At 36.5% G+C, this 20,400-nt stretch overlaps 2 protein-coding genes across 2 annotated transcripts; both read right to left on the bottom strand.

Moving 5' to 3' along the window:
- Positions 1-1,022: 1,022 nt before the first annotated feature.
- Positions 1,023-7,997, bottom strand: LOC114163975 (tetratricopeptide repeat (TPR)-containing protein). The gene is made up of 11 exons (XM_028048398.1): positions 7,799-7,997; positions 6,718-6,934; positions 5,506-5,598; positions 5,326-5,427; positions 5,084-5,251; positions 4,861-4,949; positions 2,871-2,992; positions 2,554-2,735; positions 1,977-2,261; positions 1,606-1,753; positions 1,023-1,527 (listed from the first exon to the last, which is right to left on the bottom strand). Exons 1-11 carry the CDS (start codon positions 7,960-7,962, stop codon positions 1,154-1,156), a joined length of 1,944 nt encoding a protein of 647 aa, XP_027904199.1. The 5' UTR covers positions 7,963-7,997; the 3' UTR covers positions 1,023-1,153.
- A 2,227-nt stretch (positions 7,998-10,224) lies between these two features.
- LOC146883604 (uncharacterized) lies at positions 10,225-13,660 on the bottom strand. The gene is made up of 4 exons (XM_085666642.1): positions 11,702-13,660; positions 11,388-11,611; positions 11,054-11,311; positions 10,225-10,972 (listed from the first exon to the last, which is right to left on the bottom strand). The coding sequence occupies exons 1-4, from the start codon at positions 13,658-13,660 to the stop codon at positions 10,225-10,227; spliced, it is 3,189 nt and encodes a 1,062-aa protein (XP_085522768.1).
- Positions 13,661-20,400: the final 6,740 nt, after the last annotated feature.

The raw sequence follows: 20,400 nt of genomic DNA, 5'->3' as shown, positions 1-20,400 counted from the left end.
CGGATGTCAACATCCGCTTTTAATCAGGATTATTGCGGATGTCGACAACCGCTATTTACATTATTATTCATACATCATAAACATGTAACATATAAAAGTAATCAACCAACAACATTTATCACCTCAACTAACAACATTTATGTAATGATATGAATATGAACATTAACTTGGTTTTGTAAAACAAGAACTTTCGTCGCTGACAAGTGTTGCACTGAGAGCTTCGAAGAGGGAAGAGGAACCATAGCCAGGCACAAGTAGTTGCTGAGTTGCTAAGTGCTTGGAGAACAGGGACCATAGGACCATAGACCTGGAGAGGAGGGACCATACAGCAGAGCAACGAAACGGAAGAAAATGACAGATATTTGGAGGTGTAGGGAACTTGCGAAAGGGAAGAAGTTTGGAGGTGCATTGTTCCGTTAAAAACCATCCCAGTAACTTATTTTAATTACTTTCACCAACCAATGTAGGAAAGGTTATAATGGTCATTAATGCTGAGATTTGGGGTGCTGAAGAAACCATTTTGGGTGGAGGGAGAAGCCCCTAATTTGGCTAATGCTTTGATGCTCGACTGAGTGTTAAAAGTTGTTTATGCTGAAATTATGGATTATATTTTGGTTATTGAAGTTTCTTATAACAGATAGGCTGGATGCTTTTTGGTTGGAATGTGATAATTTATTTGTGATTATAGCATTTTTTTATACATCCTTGATTCTGATATTGAGCTTTATCAAACATATATTGTAGTCTCACGCATTGAGTGGGAAACAGTTATACCGATAAACGTATGGTATATGAAATTTCTGATATCCTATTTTTTGTGAGTTTATATATATATAATATTGGACTATCAAACAATAAACTATAGATTTTCTCAAGTTTTATTGGATTTGGTTTGGACAAACCACTTGGGATTGCAGTATTATATTCCAAATTTGATAACACTGACTGGTGTACTAAGCATTTTACCCGCTACAAGTTTATGGTATTTATTTAGTCCTTTTACTTTTATTTCTTAGTATAGCTAGAAGAAAATGAAACTATTTACTCAATTGCTATTCTGAAAGCACTAATGATACAAGTACATTTTTCTTTCATCCATTTTAATAAATGGAATTGGAAGATTAAATTAAAAAAAACAAAAAAAAACTACCTATCATTCTTTAAGAGTGCATGAGGTGAGGCCTTTGCATAACTTTGACATGACAACCGCCTTGATCATATTAGATTTAGCTGCATCCAGCAATGGATCTGATTGGAGAGCTTTGTTGAAACAGTACTTGGCTTCTTCCAAAAGACCCTCAGCAACAAACACAAGACCCAGATTGTTGAATGCAGGAGCATACCCAGAATGAAGTTCAAGTGACTTGGTAAGCATGGCCTTTGCACGTTGATATTGTTTCTGATGGCGGTACAGAATTCCCAAATTGGATAATATAGCATGCGCTTGTTCACTTGTTGCCAAAGACAATGCTTTCTTGTATACTTCTTCAGCTTGTGATGCTTCCTCTGATAGTTGAAGGGAGACACCTATATTATCAAAAAACTGTATTATCAAAAAACTCTTCCTAGAACATGCACATTCCTAGTACAACAGATAGAACATACCTAGGTTAGACCACGCATAGCTGCAATGGCTGTCGCAGGCAACAGCAGCTTTGAAGTACTTTTGTGATGTTTTGAATTGCCGAGCACAGAGACTATGAACGCCGAGTTGATGCCACTGCACCGCATCATTTGGATCTTCCGCTATAGCCTGGTGGCAAAAGTATGACATGCCAAAAAATATAACAAACTATATCCATCATCATAGAAACACCAAATACATTGGGTTGTGACATTTTAGCTGAAATAGTTTACCAGATGACAGACTCACGCATTGTAAACAACACAATATGCTGATAAAACCTCAATTAGCAAGTGGATTATTAAGATAAAAGATAGGTCATTCTAGGATAATAACCAAAAGAATATATTACCTGCTTTAAACTGCAAAGAGCACGCTCTTCAACCTCTCTCAACCCGTGCTGTTCACTTTCATATGCTGCCACTATCTCATGCTGAGCCTTGTGAACCATGGCAAGCCCAGCCCATGCTATTGGAATCTCGACCAGGGATGAATCACCATCTCTTATTATAGAAGCCATTTCATTTCCAGCACATGAAAGCAGTTCACTGCGATCTTGTGATCTTTCTGCCTCCTTTATTCGATGGATAGCAACAGCATATCGAGTAGACATGCAATTGGGCTCCAGTTTGGCAGCCTACAAAACAAAGAAATGTCAACAAAAGGAAAAATTTAGCAAATGTGAATGCTGATCACAGAATTTCCACAGCCTGATTTTCATTTGGTGAGGTGGAAACTTCAAAAGTGCAACTAACACTATGCAATACATACACACCTAATACATGAGAGTAATTCCTGTAATTTTAATTATGAAAAACATACACATAAAAGGATCGCGGAAAAATTTCCACCAATAACAAGAACCAGGAAACCAATAAACAACCTCAATAAATACGCTATAAATGACTGTAGCAAGGAGCCATGAGCACCTTCTCCAAGCATTTGCTGGAACTTCGATGATCACCACTAACAGAAAATGCATACGCAAGATTTGCCCATAGATGAGCTGATTTGCTATCTGCTTTAATTGCAGCCAACAAACATTCCTTGGCAACTTTTGCAGCCATGATCTGATCAGCCATGGCACCTTCAGAGGCACTTGCACCAGGACCTGGCATTAAAAGAATTATATAACAGAAAGTAAGAACAATACTATGAAAAAGTCTGCATCTATTAAAGAATATATGAGAAAGAAAGGTAATATCCCACAAAAATTGAGAGCATAGAACCCGAGCAATAAAAATACCTGCCACAACTGAAGCATATTTACCCAAGAGAAGGGCAGCATAATTGACCAAGGCTGCAGGATGATTTTGATCTTTTAAAATCAATTGCTGGAAACATTTTGCAGATAATTCCAAATTCCCACTGCAAGGCAAGATGAACGGTGGAGTATTGACTAGTGAGGAAATATATAAACAGAATAAAAATTCATATCAACCCTTTTAATTAAAGCCCCAAAAGGACTAGTATTTCCCAAATAATTTAATGCAATATTCCGGAGAGTACTAACCCAGAAAAGGAAGCATAAATTTCGTATCATAAAAGTCACTGCCACAATTGCTTAAATGTGCAAGCTTACAGACACCTCTAAATTGTGGATGTCGGGTCTTAACCATGTCAAATATGTATCCATGTTGGACACTGCATGGACACTTCAAATATTTTTAATTGCATGTCATATATAGTTTAAAAACTTGTATACTAATAAAGATTAGAATACCACAACAATATAACATTTTGTATTACATTACATTTATATGTGCTCCTTTTTAAATCATCAATTCTCTATTGTGAAGGGTGATTTAAAATTTATTTGATTTTAATTTAAAATAACTAATATATTAATTATATTTGCATCATATCCTAAAATTTTTTCTATTTGTTGTATTATTCCCCCTTATAGTTAATGGGGCATTAGCATCACACCACAAGGTAGCGGCTGAGCATCCAAAATTGCAACAGATCATTTAGGTTTTACCTAAAGAACTAAACTCCTGGCTGGGAAATGGGGTCGTTTAGGTGTTTGTTCTTTTTTTCTTTTCTGCATTAAGGATGAACGGGTAACTTTCTATTTTAACCTATAAGCCACTATTTTTACTCCCCTCTTTTGCAAATCAGCACTTCCGCCTCTCTATTTCAAGAAGCATTTCCAATGAGGTTTCTGTGCACAATTCCAGTGGCATGGCAACTTCTGACAAACTGCACGTCTTCTTTCTTTTCTGTTCAGCTGCAATGCTCATCTGGCCCAATCAACCTCTGCCACCCATCCCGTTCAGCCAACCTCTTGCAGATTTCCTATTTTGAACATGTTGATATGTTGTTTAGCAGCTTTCTTTTAGACCACTAGGTCATGAAACTTAATCAGAATATGATTTTAATTTTAGACATTTTCCCTTCACTTTTAAGGGCACACACACAGTGCAATATAAATTTACTTAAGGATCATTATAGCCGTAATCCCACTATAGTGCTTTTGGAGGGTGACTGCTCCACACCCCTATCCACTATTGACTCCTATGATATATTCCCGAGTCCATGTATTCCTGTATCCATATCCCGTATTGTAACTGTCCATCCCAGAAGTGATAAGAACCTAGGGAGTGTCACACCACAAAAGGTAGCAGTTGTAGTCATAGCCCAATGCCTTATAAATAAACACCATATTAGAATCTCATACTTCCAATGTGAGAATCAAATCTCTTAACCTAGAATTAGATTCTAACACCCACACAGGCTAACTGCTCAGTAGCTCTTCGACTAGTCCTAGACAACACTAAAATGCTGACATCACCAAAAGTGTCACTCCTTTACAGCTAATGGAAAACTATAATACAAATTGATAAAGCCTTGGACAACTACACCATGACACCACAAAAATTAGCCTATACAATCCCATATGTGGGACTCAAGTTTCGTAACAGCAAGTGTCAATTCTGAATTTCCTGCCAAATCTATAATTTTTAAAATATATTTCCATTATAATTGAGATTTCTGTAAGTGTTCATAAGACAATTTGATGCATAATTCTCTATGTTCTTTTCGAAACTTGTCATTGTTCCCTCAGCAAATTACTTAATTCACATTTCACAGTGCTAAATATTATTCAGAAAGAAAAAGAGATAAATCAAACCTGTACATATTGTTCAAGGATGGATTAGGAATTTGTTAAAAGGCACTACTTTTGTTGAACAGTAAAAATAATACTACCCAAGACAATTACCACTCATACTTACATTTGAAGATAAGCAATCCCAAGATTTCCTAGGCAATCATAGTTCTCTGGTGCAATGGACAACAATGATGACAAGACTGAGATAGCACTCTACACCAGCATTGTAAGTCACATTGGTCAAAGCAAAGGGGAAAAGGTAGTCACATCAAATATTGATACAAAAACATCATATATGCCTTAAGAACATTAAAGTAGAAAGAAGACGAGCAACCAAGTAATTGTACCTGCACGCGACCAGTTTTAAGAAGGATAAAACCCAGTGTGTTCCATACAGCTGTCTGTCTAACATCTGACTGCACTGACTCTTTCAGCTTAGACAGAATCTCTTCAAGTTCATGAGGCTCAAGTTCTTTATCAGAACTATTTTCAGATGAACTTTCTAGTAACAGGCACTAAAAGGATTATAAAATATGTTAATGAACAGAGATATTAGAATCATAAATCCATCAAATTAAGACCATTGCACCTGTGCATGGTGAATCTGAACTAACGAAAGCAACTCCGGCCTATCAATCTCAGCCTCAGGCCTGAGCAAGATCTGTTCTGCCTTCTCATAAGCCAACACAGCCTAAAATATTTTTAATGAACATTGAGTAAGCTATATGTATCAATAGTAACAAGTAGAATTGAAAGCACTGCTTAGTACCTTTTGAGGCTGGCTTAATCTTTGGTACATCAAGCCAAGTATAAAATGTGCATGAGCATTTTTGGGCATCTTCTTTGCAACATGAACCAAGCCCTAAACATAAACTTATTTTGTTGGTAATAAAACAAAAACAACAACAATAGCAATAATAGCAACAATGGCAAAAATTGAAGCGGCATGACAACAAATTATTATTGTCAAAATTACAGTTGACTTTTCAATGTCCCACTTTGCTAAATAAGCAACTGATGATGGAAATGCAGTGGTTAGTTTCTAAGAAAACAAACTAAAATCAATCATGGTAAGCTAACGGTTGAGTGAACAGCTGGGGGAGGACTTGATTCAGTCATAGATCCATATCAAACAAAACCCATTATAATAAGTTACATATAAGCAAAACAACAAATAACCAATTGAGTTTATATTGAAATTATGCTGCCATTCTACACATAAAAAGGAAATACAGAGAAAAAAGAATACTGTTTGAATATTAGTCTATCACCAAGCCACCATGTCCCAATAAATACAACATTTTAAGCTCAGTAACAGTTCATAACAGCTACAAAATGTTCAAAACTTGAGAAGAAAGCATTTTGAGAAGTTTTTTTTTTCTAAATGGTAACGTAGGAACAAGAAAATGTCTTATATACACCACATCTCAATTGGATGGCTAGAAATATTTTATCTAATAAAGAAAAACATGTTAAAAACAATTCCCATCACAATGACTAGGCATGATTAATCTCTGGTCATATTTTACTGGAAATAACAGTTGAAAACTATATCGATTGCCCATGAATCAACTTCCTAAATAATTCAACAAACAAAAAAACTAGACATTTTGATCCCGAGAAAACTTGTCACGTTGAAAAATGAATCAGAACAATGAATATAAACCATTATATTACATCCTAGCGGTCTATATTAAAAGAAAAAATAGACATGATTTTTTAAGTACTCATGTGATGCGACCACCAACTAATTTTCAATCTTGACATTTCATGTATGATTGTATAGTCCAGATTTATAGTTCTCATTTCTCAAAATAATCAAGAGTTCTCTTCACATATCCTCCAGCTGTGTGTGTGTGTGTGTGTGTGTGTGTCTCTCTCTCTCTCTCTCTCTCTATATATATATATATAAAATAGAGTTTAAAAGTAGGATGTTTTTAATAAATGAGGAAAATATCTAACAACATTAGAGTAAACTTACAGTCTTCACACTGCTAACTTTTTCCTCCCGAGATGAAGGAGGTCCTTGAACATGTTGATCACCATCTGCATCAGCTCCACAATCAAGAGAAGACTCTGTCTTGCTAAGTCTGGAACGACATTTGCCCAGTTTATTCAACTTTTTACTTTCACCTTCAATGCTATCAGTGTCTTTGGACAACAAACTCTTATCTTGACCGCTTTCATCATTCGCCAAACTATATATTCGTTAAAGAATAAAAATAACAAGAAGCAACAAACAGATACTGTCTCAGACATTCATTTTCCAGTAATAGGTCCTACCATCAAAACAACATTTTAGAGAATATTGGTGACCATTAAACGAGTAATAAGCAAGAAAACATATCTTCTACATAACACAGCGCAAAGAAGTACTTATATCTTTTATATTGGGTGCTACTAACTAATACCTTTAGGACACTAGTTAAGGAATCAATAAATAGGAAGTTCTAACATTGAAATTGCATGGAAAATCACAATGAAATGCAGGCTTATACATTCCAATAAAAAATCTTTCCACTCTTGATACCTTGACCTGTAGTATTTTCGTTTTACACTATATTTTTTGAGTAATCCCTCCACCTGAAGTTGGTTATCCATCTTAAACATGTCACCATGTTAGTTTCTTAACAAAAGACTAAAAATTAATCACTCAAAGATCTGAAAAGTCACCACATTTTAGTCCTCTAAAAAATATAAAATATAACCGTATTCATCCTTATAAATTTCCCCTACAATACATCTTGTAACCCACCACAGTCTGTTATTGAAGCCAGTAACTTCAACAAAATTAACACCCTTTCTCCATCTTCCTACTTTTTCAACATACACCCAAAACAACCTACCCGAAACAAATGAAGACTGACTATATTTCCGAAAGTCTCACGACATTTAAATTTACGCAGAGTTTAAAAAATGAATGTTCTTCTGGCTATGACCTCTAAGGGTTTGGTAAGTTCCTAAGTTGGAGATTTCAATTGGTTCTCCAAGACAGAAAATCATAAATCAAAAGATGAAAAGGGAAAATTGAAATTATGCCAGAATGAGGAAGAGAGTATTACGTTGCAATCGATGGAGGATGGACAAGGGAAGAGTCGTCGTCGTCGGCTTCAGGAGGATCAACGTTGAGGTCGGCCAAAACGACGAGCTTCGCTGACGTATGGTGAAGAACCCTGGAGTTAGAGCTCTCTTCTGCTACTGCTGCTACTCCAAACTTCTCCGCCATTTCTTGAGTGTTAGTTAGGTTTCGCGTTCCGCGTTTTCCTCTTATATACTTTTTTATCTAAACTCGTTGGGATTAGGATTTCACATCCAATATTTTTTTTATATATATAAATTTGTTTTCACTACTATAAAATATAGTTTAAAATATTTTATAATTATCATTTTTATTTTATTTTATTCACCTTGTCGTCTAAATTCGTTTGCATTGTTGAAATTTACGTGAACTATATCATATAAACGATGTTAGTCAATATTTGAGGAAGAAGAGAAAAAATGTAAAATGGTTCTAACGATATGATATGAAATGGGATGTTTTAAATTATAGAAAATAAAATCGTATAACTTTATTCTAAATATTAGAACTTCTAAAATAAAATAAGGTTGAAATATATTGTAATGTAATGGATATGAATTTAATGACTACGGACTAACAGATGATATTGATATTTGTTTGGGTATAAATAATGTAGAGCAACTTAAACTAAACCATTTGAATTATTATATATTTGTTAATGCAAAAATAATTACTTGATTTATTTTAAAGTATTTTTTTATAAGCAAATCAATATATATATATATATATATATATATATATATATATATATAAAAGTATATAAGTATATAAGTATATAAGTTAGTAATTAATTTATTGAAATTATATTAAACATTTTAAAATGTTTATTGTCATAAAATGCAAATCGTACAATCCATGCAATATTTGCAAGGAAACTTTATTTCAAAATTCATTGGAATAATATTAATTAAATAATCGGCTATTAAATACATGATCATGAAAAATGTTGACATTAAAATCAATATTAAAAAGAAGGTTTAATTACTCGTAAGTACCCAGTTTGGGTCAAGGGTGTCAATTTGGTACCCGGCGAAAAAAAGGTTTCAATTAGGTACCCAAGTTATTTTAAGTGCATCAATCAAGTACATCCCGTTAGATTGTCAGGAACGGCGTTAAAATCTTGGTGACGTGGCAATGGATAACGGATACGTGTCATTGAAAGGAGAAGACGTGTAAAAAAAATAATTGTACAGTGTGCAATGGTGGTTTAATGAAAGGTGAAGTCTAAATTTGCCCTAACTCTTAAATGTACCATATCATCTTCTTCTTCCTCTCCATTCGATTGCAGGTTCAGAGTTGAAAAGGTGGCTTCTCGATTTGTGTCTTCCTCTTCCAATCAATTCGTCAATGTCTCATCTTCTTATTCCTCTCCATTCGGTTGCAGGTTTAGAGCTGAAGAGGTGGGTTTGTGTTGTGTGTCTTCTTCTTCCAATCAATTGTTCAATGTCTCGCAGTGAGGGTTGTGCGTGTTCGTGGGCATCACAAAAAAATAGTGTCTCCTCCCCTACTGTTTCATATAGGAGTGCGGGTGGAACCCAAATGTGCTACTGTGGGGAGGTTGCAACGTTGAGAGTTGCTAAAACAATTAAGAATTTTGGAAAACAATTTCTTGGGTGCCCTAACTACAAGGTATGAATTATTGTTTAAATTTTTGCTTTCCATAATGTTTGTTGGTGGTAAGCATTTTTGTGGGTTTGATTTCATGTGACCAGCGAAGTGGTGCCAATGAAGAATCTAAAGGATGCAATTTTTTCAAGTGGTTCAACGAAGACAATAGGGATGAAAGAGATGCAACCATAGGAAGACAAAGGAGAAAAATATATGCTCTTGAAAAATCAGTTATGGTGTTCGAAAAAAGGATTAAGTTTTTAACATGGGTGATATGTTTTCTGGGACTGGTTAACGTAATTTTGGTTTGTAAATTGAGCCAATTTTTTTGATTTTTTTGTAACCTGGATGGAGTACAATAGGTGTGGATGTAGTTTCATGGGTTGGAATGTTTGTATTTACGTCATGTTATTGTAATGAATTATGATTATGGAATGAAATTAGCTTTGAAGTAAATTTTCCTGTCACTTTATTTGAACTATATTTGATTATTGAATGAAAGCACACAAACTGGAGCATCATATTCATCCAACAATCATATATAGCCTTGTAATAGTAAGCCACAACCTGTGCATAATAAGCCAAAAACATTGCCATCTAGTAATAAGCCACTGTGTGCATAATAACCCAATATCACATTCATTGAATATTGTTCTGCTATCTCAAAAGATGGTAATTGATGTTCGTACCATGTGGATGTTCAACATACATAATGCTTTTCAAAATAGAAACCAAAATACACCACCACATTACAAAAGTTTCTTCCAATTTGATGTACCAAAACACAACAGCAAATAAAATTTAAATTGGGCCCCTCCTGAAGGACAATTTTTCTCTGTAGGCTGCTGTTGTAGTAGACTGCATCTGATGGACTGCAGTAGTCTGACTTGCTTGTGTTGGTAGAGTTTGACTTGCTTGTGTTGGAAGAGTATGATTCTGTGGCTGTGAGACTTTTATAGTCTGACTTGGTTGAGTACACTGAATTGGTGAAATAGGTTGACTTGGTTGAGTATGGTCAGTTTGTGGAGTGCTCTGGCTTGGTTGAGTAGGGTCTGCAGGTGTGTTTTGTTGTGTTCCAGATGGACCAGTTTCTGCTGGTGTAGGAGGAGCATGTGGGTAGCTTGTTCTTTTGTGGCCAATTTGTCTACACAACCCACATTTTTTACGGGTACCACCTTGTCTCAATTGAGTGTCATCTTTGCTCAATTCCCAAGCCTCCAATCTTCTTTTCTTTTTCGGTCTTCCTGGAAGGACCTTCTTTGTTGGAGGCAAAACATCATTTGCAGCAGTGATCTCCCACAGATGAGGCCCGTTGACAGGGTATATGAGTGACAAATAAGTCTCTTCATACGTAGATGCAAGAAACCAATGTGGAAGGAAGTCTTCAGCATTCAGATTTAAAAATCTAATAGCAGTCAGCGCATGGCAACATGGGATTGCTGTTATGGTCCACTTTCTACAGCTGCATTCATGTTTGTCAATGTCAACCACAAATTGTTCTCCAATCATTGATCTATGACTGACCTCATATAATATTTGTCCTGACCAACTGTTATGAATGCAAAAAGATAAAGTGAATTGACATTTGAAAATGAATTGTAACTTTATCAGAATAATGAATGAGTATTACCTTGGAAGCCAATATTTAGTCTTTTTTGCCTCCTCTTCCATCCTCTTCTTAATTCGTGGGCAGATTGTACCTTCAAATGTACTAATCCTCTTTCTATTGCTTGCCCATCTCTTCATGAGATAAATCCGAATTTCTTCCATCATACTTATAATTGGTTTGCTCCTTGCGTTCACAATTGTACTGTTGAACCCCTCAGACATATTATTCACCAGTGTATCACATGCAAGTCTGGCTGTAAATCTGGACCTAGACCAAAACCTATGTTGCAAAAAAAAAACCTATCACATGCAGTTCACACTATATACAATACACTGCAGGAATTATTTCAACATACCTTGGGGGGATGGCTAACAAGTGTTTGAATGCATCCAAATTAACTTCTTTAATTTCCCTCATGACTGCCTCCCATGCTTGAGGATGTGTGCAGTAGGCTGCTTTCCATAACAACAACTTCAGATTTTTTCCAGGAAATTTCTTCCTGAAATTAGAGTAGATGTGCCTCACGCAAAACCTTTGGTCCACACCAGGTAACAATTCTTGCAATGCTGGGAGCAGTCCCTGTCAAAGTAATGTGAAGTAATGCATTATTAAAAGAATAGCAGTTGAATGAGAATCTGAAAAGTGACTAAAAAAGGTTAAGAAACTTACTTTTTGTTGATCTGAAATAAATGTATAAGTGCAGCAAAGTTCAGGCCCACCAAGGTCTCCAATCAGTAAATCCAAAAACCAATTCCATGTCTCCTTATTTTCAACCTCAACTACTGCATATGCCAAAGGGAGCATCTGGTCATTTCCATCTCTTCCTACAGCTGTCAACAACTCACCACCATATTTGCCTTTCAAAAAACAGCCATCTACACCAATTATGGGCCTACAAGACACAAAACTGTCTTTGCAGGCCTTCAGACAAACATAAAGTCTTTTGAATATTGGGTTCCCCTCATTCTCTTCAACATGAACTTTTACAGTTGACCCCGGATTGGACCTTAAAAGTTCATTTGCATAATCATAAATGCGTTTATATTGTTCCCTAAATGAGCCATCTATGTTTGTGTATGCCATTGTCCTTGCCCTGAAGGTCATAGACCTAGAAACACCTATATTCCATTTCCTTCCAATCTTATTTTTCAAGGCAGTTAATTTAACACCTGGATTGTCTCTTAATGTCTTCTCCAACCGTCCACTCAACCATTTAGAAGTCATTAGCCTCACATTGAATTCACGGCTACAAGTGTGCTTGTTTATTATTTTCCTCAATTGCCAAGTGCTTTGGGCAGCCTTGAAAGCACAGTAGGCATACCACTTGCACTTACCCTTCGCACCTAAACACTTAACACAAATTCTTCTTTTGTCATTTCTAAATATTTTCAGCTTCCTCCCACTGTGCACCCCATAAGTTCTAATTGCATTAGTAAAGTGTTCCTTTTCAGTGAAGTAAGTCTCAACCTCCCAGTTATAGTCCTCCATATTTTTTGGTTGAGAAAATATACTAAAACTCCCATATCTATCTCTATCTTCATCACTTGTATCACTATCTAATGTTTCAGATTCCCATTCTGTATCAGAGAATCCTCTTTGGTCCGAATGTTTAGGGGTGGGCTTTTGGGATGATGACCCTCTCACTCCACCAACATTACCTTCTTTAATTCTAACTTCAAAAAGTTCATCTTCAGATGCATCATCTCCTCCAATAGGTACATCAAACAGACCATCATCTCCCTCAGCAGCAGATAATTCCTCCTCAGATTCATTCCAACTATGAACTTCAAAATCTTCATCGCTCTCACTACTACCCTCAGATGATTCCTCCTCAGACACCTCTACACCTTCTACCCCAACCTCTACACCACCATCAACTTCTGCAGCACCATCCAACCCAACTTCTACAGCACAATTAGCCTCACCTTCTACCCCAACCTCTGCACGACCATCAACCTTTGTGCCACCATCATCCTCTCCCACCTCTACAGCAGATGTAATTCCACCATCATCCTCTCCCACCTCTGCAGCAACTCCAATTCCACCATCAACCTCTCCAACCTCAGCAGCTCCATTTCCACCATCCTCTCCAACAGCTGCACAACCTCCTATCCCAACATCCACATCAACAACTAGAGCAACGCCAATCCCAACTCCACCATCTACCTCTACAGAAGCTCCAACTCCAACATCTTCTCCTACCACGGCAGCAGCAGCAACTCCACCGTCTTCTCCTACCTCTGCAGCATCTTCCACATCAACTTCTTCATGAGCTGTAGCCTCATTACCACCATACTCCAACAAATGAACTATCTGAGGTTCAGACACCATGTGCACAACAAAAAGATGCACTTGGCCATTGAGTATGGCGATATTCATCATATGGCATGCTCCTTTGTCATCACTTAGCAACTCTAACCTACCTTCCAACACTGAACCTCTACCAACTGAATACCACATCTCTTTCACGTTCACATACCCCATCTCCTTCAGAATGGACAATATTTCGAAGTAGCTCCACCTATCTGGGTCACATGTAAGGGTATTGCTCTCACCCACGTATTTTAGTGACCCATCATTTATAAACTTTCCACCATGGTGGAAGACAACTTCAAAGTGGTCGTCCATCTATAATCTATAAAATTGCCCAAACAATAATACCAAATTTACAGTCAATACCACATACACACCGACAAACAATTTAAAATGGGGGACAACAACTATAACACCGTCACTTTCGCACAAATGGTGGACCACAAAATTGATTAAACAAATACACACCCAACCGCATTACTTAAAAACCACAATCAACCGACAAAAGTGTATAAAAACAACACCCTAAAGCATACCAACACACCAATTTCAAAGTAAACGCATTCAAATAAAAAAACCCTAAATCTAGGGAAAAATGAGAACGACGAACATGGGTCTCAAAAAAACGTACCTTTGATCGCCTTCTCCGAACGGTTTCACCTTGTCCAAACGATTTTCACCTTCTCCGATCGATTCGCCCTTCGATTTTGCAGAAACCCTGATCGCTTCTTCCTCCAGACCTTCTCACTTCTCACTCACCTTCACCTTTTCGACTTTCCAAAATTAACACTCTCACACACTTAATTTTTTAATTCAAACGCAGATTATTTTATTCCTTATTTTCAAAATACCACGTCAGTAATAAGTGCCATACCACGTGTCAAATATTGGTGTCAACAGACCCTGTTCATTTGCCAACGTTAATGACTTTCACGGCGTCAATGAAAATGTACCTAATTGATGCACTTAAAATAACTTGGGTACCTAATTGAAACCTTTTTTTTCGCCAGGTACCAAATTGTCACCCTTGACCCAAACTGGGTACCTTACGAGTAATTAAACCTAAAAAGAAACACACCTTGAAAAACCTTCACTTTATAGAAATGAAGACCAATAATAACATGTTGAGCTTATTCAGATGCAAGAAATGCATTCAAATCATCAACATAGTTTCCAAACAGTGTGCATTCCATCCGAAAACTATTAAGAAACTACAAATTACAAAATTAAAAAATATTTGACAATATAACAATCAATAAACAAAGTATCAAGGAGAGTAATATCTTAAAAACTACAAACAAAAAAGAAGTCTTATCCATCAGCTTCAACTGAAATGACATTCATCTTGATTATTTTTTTAGCCCTTCCAATCTTAGAATTTCAGCTATATTTGCATAAAACATTACTTGTTAGCTATACCAAAATGTTGAAATTAATTTTTTCCTGAAAAGAAAAATATTAACAATAAGTTTTAATATTTAAACTTACCAACCAAATAGTCAGTGTCAAATCCACGAGTATTCAGAACAAAAAAGGGAATGTATTTGGTATTTTTTTAGGAATTAATTCAGAATTAACCAAAACAACTTTGGGGCAGTTAATCTTATAATCGTGGCGGGTGGTTCTATATATACCACCATTGGAGGAAACACTAAATGGGGTAATAGAATAGACCTTATTCTCAAGGATTTCATTCTAAAATTTGTATATAAGAGTATGTTTTACAAAACACTAGATTCTAACACTCTTGCATTCAACCATAAATATAAATTATTTGCAGTTAAATAATCAAGGAAGAGTAAGTATTTGTACTTATCAAAGTTTTAAGAATATGTTGTGCAAGATTACCTCCTTGTCTTCCAGCACAAAGTCCATCGAAAAAGGAGGTTTGTGTTAACTCAAATCTGCAACAAACCATAAACGAATTACCCTCCCAACAACAATCCATGTCTCCTTCTCAAAAGTAACTTCAACTATGGAATGAACTTCTTTATGGAGACCCGACATTCTTTATTCTTAATTCTGAATGGTGACCTCAAATACAATGAGCATAACAACATGTTATTGCCAATAGTATAAACAATATGAGTTGTATAAATTCAAATGAAATGAAACTTAAATTAAATTCAACTGAAATCAAATTGAAATTAAAATTGAAATTGAAATGAAATTACATGCGAATATTTAAATTCAATTTCAATTCCAATTCAAACTGAAATTGAAAGTCAAACACAAAATTACATTGATTAAAGCAATTGAATCCATTTTGTTGACTCTTTTGTGCAATCCAGACTTGTAAAATTATAGAATGAATACAAAAGCAACCCCTAAACATGTAAACTCATGAAAGCATTACAATGAACAACTGTAAACCTAAGTAACACATAAAAAATATTGAATTTGGGCAAAAACATATCTGCTTTGAACATATAAAATAAAATAAAAAAATATTTTTAGCAAGCGGTGTAGAGAACACATAAATGGAAATCAAAATGAAAGAAGAATGATGTAATTTGGTCCTAAAGATTGGCAAAAGCAAATACAAGTCTAATGCTGAAGCAAGATTTTGATGATGATTTGAAGAACATGTATTTTTATGTTTAAAGCTATCTTGTAAATAGTAATTAGATTAGTTAGAATCAACATGCAAAGATAAAAAATCTGTAATTTCTCGAAAAATCAATATGATAATCGATTATCCTAAGCTGAGTCAATTTTTTCAGGATAGCACTGGAATAATCGACTATCACCTCTGATAATCGATTATTTGCTCAAAAATTTGTTTTCAGAAAATGCACTGGAATAATCGATTATCACTAGTGATAATCGATTATCCTGGTCAGTTGAGCGCAATTGTTCAGTTTTTGACCTAATTTTTGGAACCCCTATTTAAGGAACATCAGAGTTACTTCAAACTCACCTTTTTTTGAGAAACTAGAGTGCTAGTGTTGTGACTGCAAAGAGAGTTCTTATAACATCCCTACCGGATATTACAGATTTAACAAAAATAAAACAAAATATTACATCAGCATCATTTATGTAAAAACTCATTCATTAATAATGCCTCATTTCCCAAAACACGGGAAAAGTAAAAACTTCATTAAAACCACCAATAAGTCCATATATACAAAAGTGTGAGTTTAGTCAAGTAGGCCTTGAGCCTTTACATCATATGTTAAAATAGAGTGACAAAAACATGAACATAAAAAAATCCCCATAAACAGCCCCTCTCCGCAGCTAAGCCTCACCAGCTCCACCTGTATCATCACCTGCTCACGTGTACCGCGTACACGATCATCGCCAAACACAAGCAGATAGGGTGAGCTAATAGTTAAAGCATACAAAAATATATATCACATATACATATACATGTTAACCCGTACAAATAGTATAACTACAACACAATTCTTCTTTATACTGCATGGCCACAACCATATCAAGTATCTTTTCTCTTTCCACAGAATCTTACTCTATTTCCATCACATGGCCACCACCATGTGCATTGATGCACTTAATGGAAGTCACGTTACCTTCCCTCCACATGGCCACCACCATGCATAACAAGTACATCAGGAAACCTCGTTTGAGTTCTTCTCATGGCCACAACCATGTAAGCAGTGTTCTATATCTTCTAATGAGTATCTCCAGGTGCCTTGCTGCCACACCTATCGGCCACAACCGATAGAGCACGTGTGGAAAGCATGCTACGGATCACACACCGTAACGCCAGGTGAAGTTCCCAAATACGAACATAGTCCGTAACGTTCCAGGACTACCAAACTCGTCAGCAACCATTGAGAAGGGCAATCCATCTGGACCCATCCGTACTGGCCACAACCAGCACACTCATACCGGCACACTCGCCAACCTGAGCCACAACTCAAAGTTCCTCGTGTTCATCCGCTATCCCGAGCCACAACTCAAGGGAAGTCATTCCGAGCCACAACCCAAAGAATGCCACGTGCTTAACCCCTATCCTGAGCCACAACTCAAGGATACGTTCCGGGCCACAACCCATGGAACACCAGCAAGCCCACCATCAAGATTACTTTAGAAGCCTTATAGACCACTCATTACGATTTTCATCAATACAACAATAACTCAGCCTTGAACGCTCAATAACACCCTTACTCACTTAAGCCAAAAGCCTTTGTTCCTGCAATCCAGCCTATCTCGCTTAAGCTAGATCCACTAGCTTGGGCGAGCCTCTAGAAGCTCTGCAGAACACATACTCTCGCTTAAGCGAGCTCACCCTCGCTTAGGCGAGACCCTCGCTCGCCCAGAATCATAATTCATCTCGTCCAAGCGACGAGTCCTTCCAAACAGCACAAGTCACACTCGAAATCTCACCTAGGCGAGAGACTTTCGCCTGAGCGAGACGTCCCCAATATCACCCTTCAACATGCGTGTATCCTTGCCTGAGCGAGACACGCTCGCCTAAGCGAGATGACGTGTCGCTCAGGACCAGACCCCCTCGTCTGCGCGAGATGGTCGCGTAACACAAGGTTTTCCCCTCTGCCACTCTCGCCTAGGCGAACCTGGCTCGCCTGAGCGAGAAATGTAGACCCCAAATCTGTTCACGCACGCGCACTATCAACCATGCCCAATTCCACACTCCAAAACATACCAGAACAGTGTACACATATTGCAATAACACATGGGCATAATTCCTGACTCTAAAAGGTTCACAAATTTCCAATTTAACACAATTTTCATCCTAGCCCGTGCATAAACCCATTATATTCAGAAACTTAGGTCACATTTTCCATAGAACAGTACCAAAACTCATAAACACCCAATCTCACCCCTTACAGCACGAATTCATGGTACAAAACATATCAGAATCACAAGCATACAATCAGTTTAAACGAAAATTCGGGTTCAACTCCCCTAACTTGAAAATCCCTTGCGTAACTTGTGAAATTAGGAAATTTCCTTTGATCACCAAAGCTTGCCTCCATCACTTAATAGTTTTTCAGCCCCTTTAGCTACCCCCTTCTACTAAGGTCCCTCTCATCTATTCATATTCAGCCACACAACCTTTTAGCAAAAAGGAAATTAACTTTGAGTCCCCCCTAGGTTCGAACCCACACCATGCCAAAGTTAAATCAACTCTAAACCATCAGGCCAACCCATGTTTCGAACCCAAGTCCTCTCACACAATCAAAGTACTCTCAACCACTTGAGCTAGTACTTTTCCACGTCATACATAAAAGAAATTAATGTCATAAATGCACTAGCCTCCTGCATTTATTATTTAATTATTTATTTAATTAATTAAATTCGCGGATCTTACAGTTCTCTAAGTGTTCTCAAAAGAAGCTTTGAAAAACCTAGTGTGGGTAAAGCGATAACTTTTTCTAAGAGGTTTTCTAGGAGATTGAGTGTTGCTGTTGTTGCTAGGAAAGCTATGGTCAAGGTTCTCTGTGTGATTCAGAGAAAGGTGTTCATCTCTTGTGTGTTCAAGAGAGGTGTTTTCTTTCCTTACTCTTTTATTATCCGATTGTAATCTGATATTTGTTAGTAATTTAGTTAATCTCTTCAAATAAAGAGATTAACAACTGGACTTAGGATCTTTTGATCTGAACCAGTATAAATACTTGTGGTCAATCTTCTTCTTTGTCTCTTTATTTAATCTACTATTGTGTTTAAAGAAATTAATATTTGATCTAATCAATAAAATTTGAAAAAATTTTAAAGTATTAATTTTATTGCTTAAAACCAATTCACCCCCTCTTGGTTTTTGTCCAAATGCTTAAACATTCCGTTGCGCGATACCAACAATTGGTATCAGAGCTTGCTTTGATAGTTATTCAAATTTTTCGAAAATGGTTGGACAAAATCAAACTTTTGCTGAGGGTGCATCTATCAACAGACCTCCTCTATTTACTGGTGAAAATTATCCTTTCTGAAAAGTTAGGATGCAAATTTTTCTGGAATCTGTTGATAGAGGTATTTGAGATGCTGTGTTAAATGGTCCATTTGTTCCTGTTAATGTTGTAAATGATGTGTAGGAACCAAAGCCATTCTCGCAATGGACAATAGACGAAAATAGACGAGCTTAGTATGATGTAAAAGCTAGAAATATAATTTCATCTGCCTTAACCCTAGATGAGTTTTACAGGATCTCAGTTTGCACCAGTGCACAAGATATGTGGGAAATATTGCGTGTGACCCATGAAGGAACATACGATGTGAAAAAGGCACGCAAGAACTCCTTGATCCAAGAATACGAAATGCTTTGGATGCAACAAGGAGAAACTATCTACGATGTGAAGAAACGATTCACGCACATCTTCAATCATCTCACAGGTCTAGGTAAAACTTTTGACACTGATGAATTAAATATAAAAATTCTTAAATCCTTGAACAGGACTTGGCAACTGAAGGTGATAGCCATCACGGAGTCACAAAATCTTGCGACAATGACGATGGCAGCCCTATTTGGAAAGCTAAGGGAGCATGAGCTTGAACTGGGTAGACTAAATGAAGAAGAAGATATTGGAAGAAAGAAGAACATTGCCTTCAAAACTGAAGTGGTTAAAGGCAAAAAGCAAAAAGAAGAAGAAGATTCAGATGACGATGAAAATCTTAGTCTCATGATTAAGAAGTTTACAAAATTCATGAAGGCCAAAAGTAAAAATCAATTCAAGAACAACAAGAAGGAGAATCAAGGATCATCCTCAAATTTCAAATGCTACGAATGTGGAGAATCTGGACACATCAAGGCTGATTGCCCAAATTTAAAGAAAAGTGAAGAAAAGAAGGGCAGAAAATTCTTTAAAAAGAAGGCATACATAGCATGGGAAGACAATGCCTCAAGCTCATCAAATTCTAGCAATTCTGATAATGAAGAAGCAAATCTATGTTTGATGGCTAATCACGATGATTCTGACAGTGAGGTAAATTCTACTTGCAATGAAAATGACTATGATGATCTGTATGATGCTTTTCAACAATTACTTGTTAAATCTAGTAAATTGGATATTACTCATAAAAAAGTTAAAATATGATTTTAAAGATTTGCAAAATAAATTTGAAAAATCTCTTGAAGA

This window comes from Vigna unguiculata, chromosome 9, assembly GCF_037176805.1.
Source record: "Vigna unguiculata cultivar grain cowpea cultivar isolate G323 ecotype 2 chromosome 9, ASM3717680v1, whole genome shotgun sequence".
In the NCBI taxonomy this organism is placed as follows: Eukaryota; Viridiplantae; Streptophyta; class Magnoliopsida; order Fabales; family Fabaceae; genus Vigna; species Vigna unguiculata.
The sequence above is the reverse complement of the archived record's forward strand: the minus strand, read 5'-3'. Positions and strand labels throughout refer to the sequence as shown.

Bases quoted from the DNA above. Each gene is read 5' to 3' on its own strand.
- LOC114163975 (XM_028048398.1), bottom strand. From the start codon at position 7,962: ATGGCGGAGAAGTTTGGAGTAGCAGCAGTAGCAGAAGAGAGCTCTAAC. The intron at 5,428-5,505 runs GTACTAAGCAGT...AAAATATTTTAG, and splicing joins GATTAAGCCAGCCTCAAAAG to GCTGTGTTGGCTTATGAGAA. The intron at 2,993-4,860 runs GTAAGTATGAGT...CTTGCCTTGCAG, and splicing joins GGGATTGCTTATCTTCAAAT to TGGGAATTTGGAATTATCTG.
- LOC146883604 (XM_085666642.1), bottom strand. From the start codon at position 13,660: ATGGACGACCACTTTGAAGTTGTCTTCCACCATGGTGGAAAGTTTATA. The intron at 11,612-11,701 runs GTAAGTTTCTTA...TTACTTTGACAG, and splicing joins TTATTTCAGATCAACAAAAA to GGACTGCTCCCAGCATTGCA. The intron at 10,973-11,053 runs GTAATACTCATT...CATTCATAACAG, and splicing joins ACTAAATATTGGCTTCCAAG to TTGGTCAGGACAAATATTAT.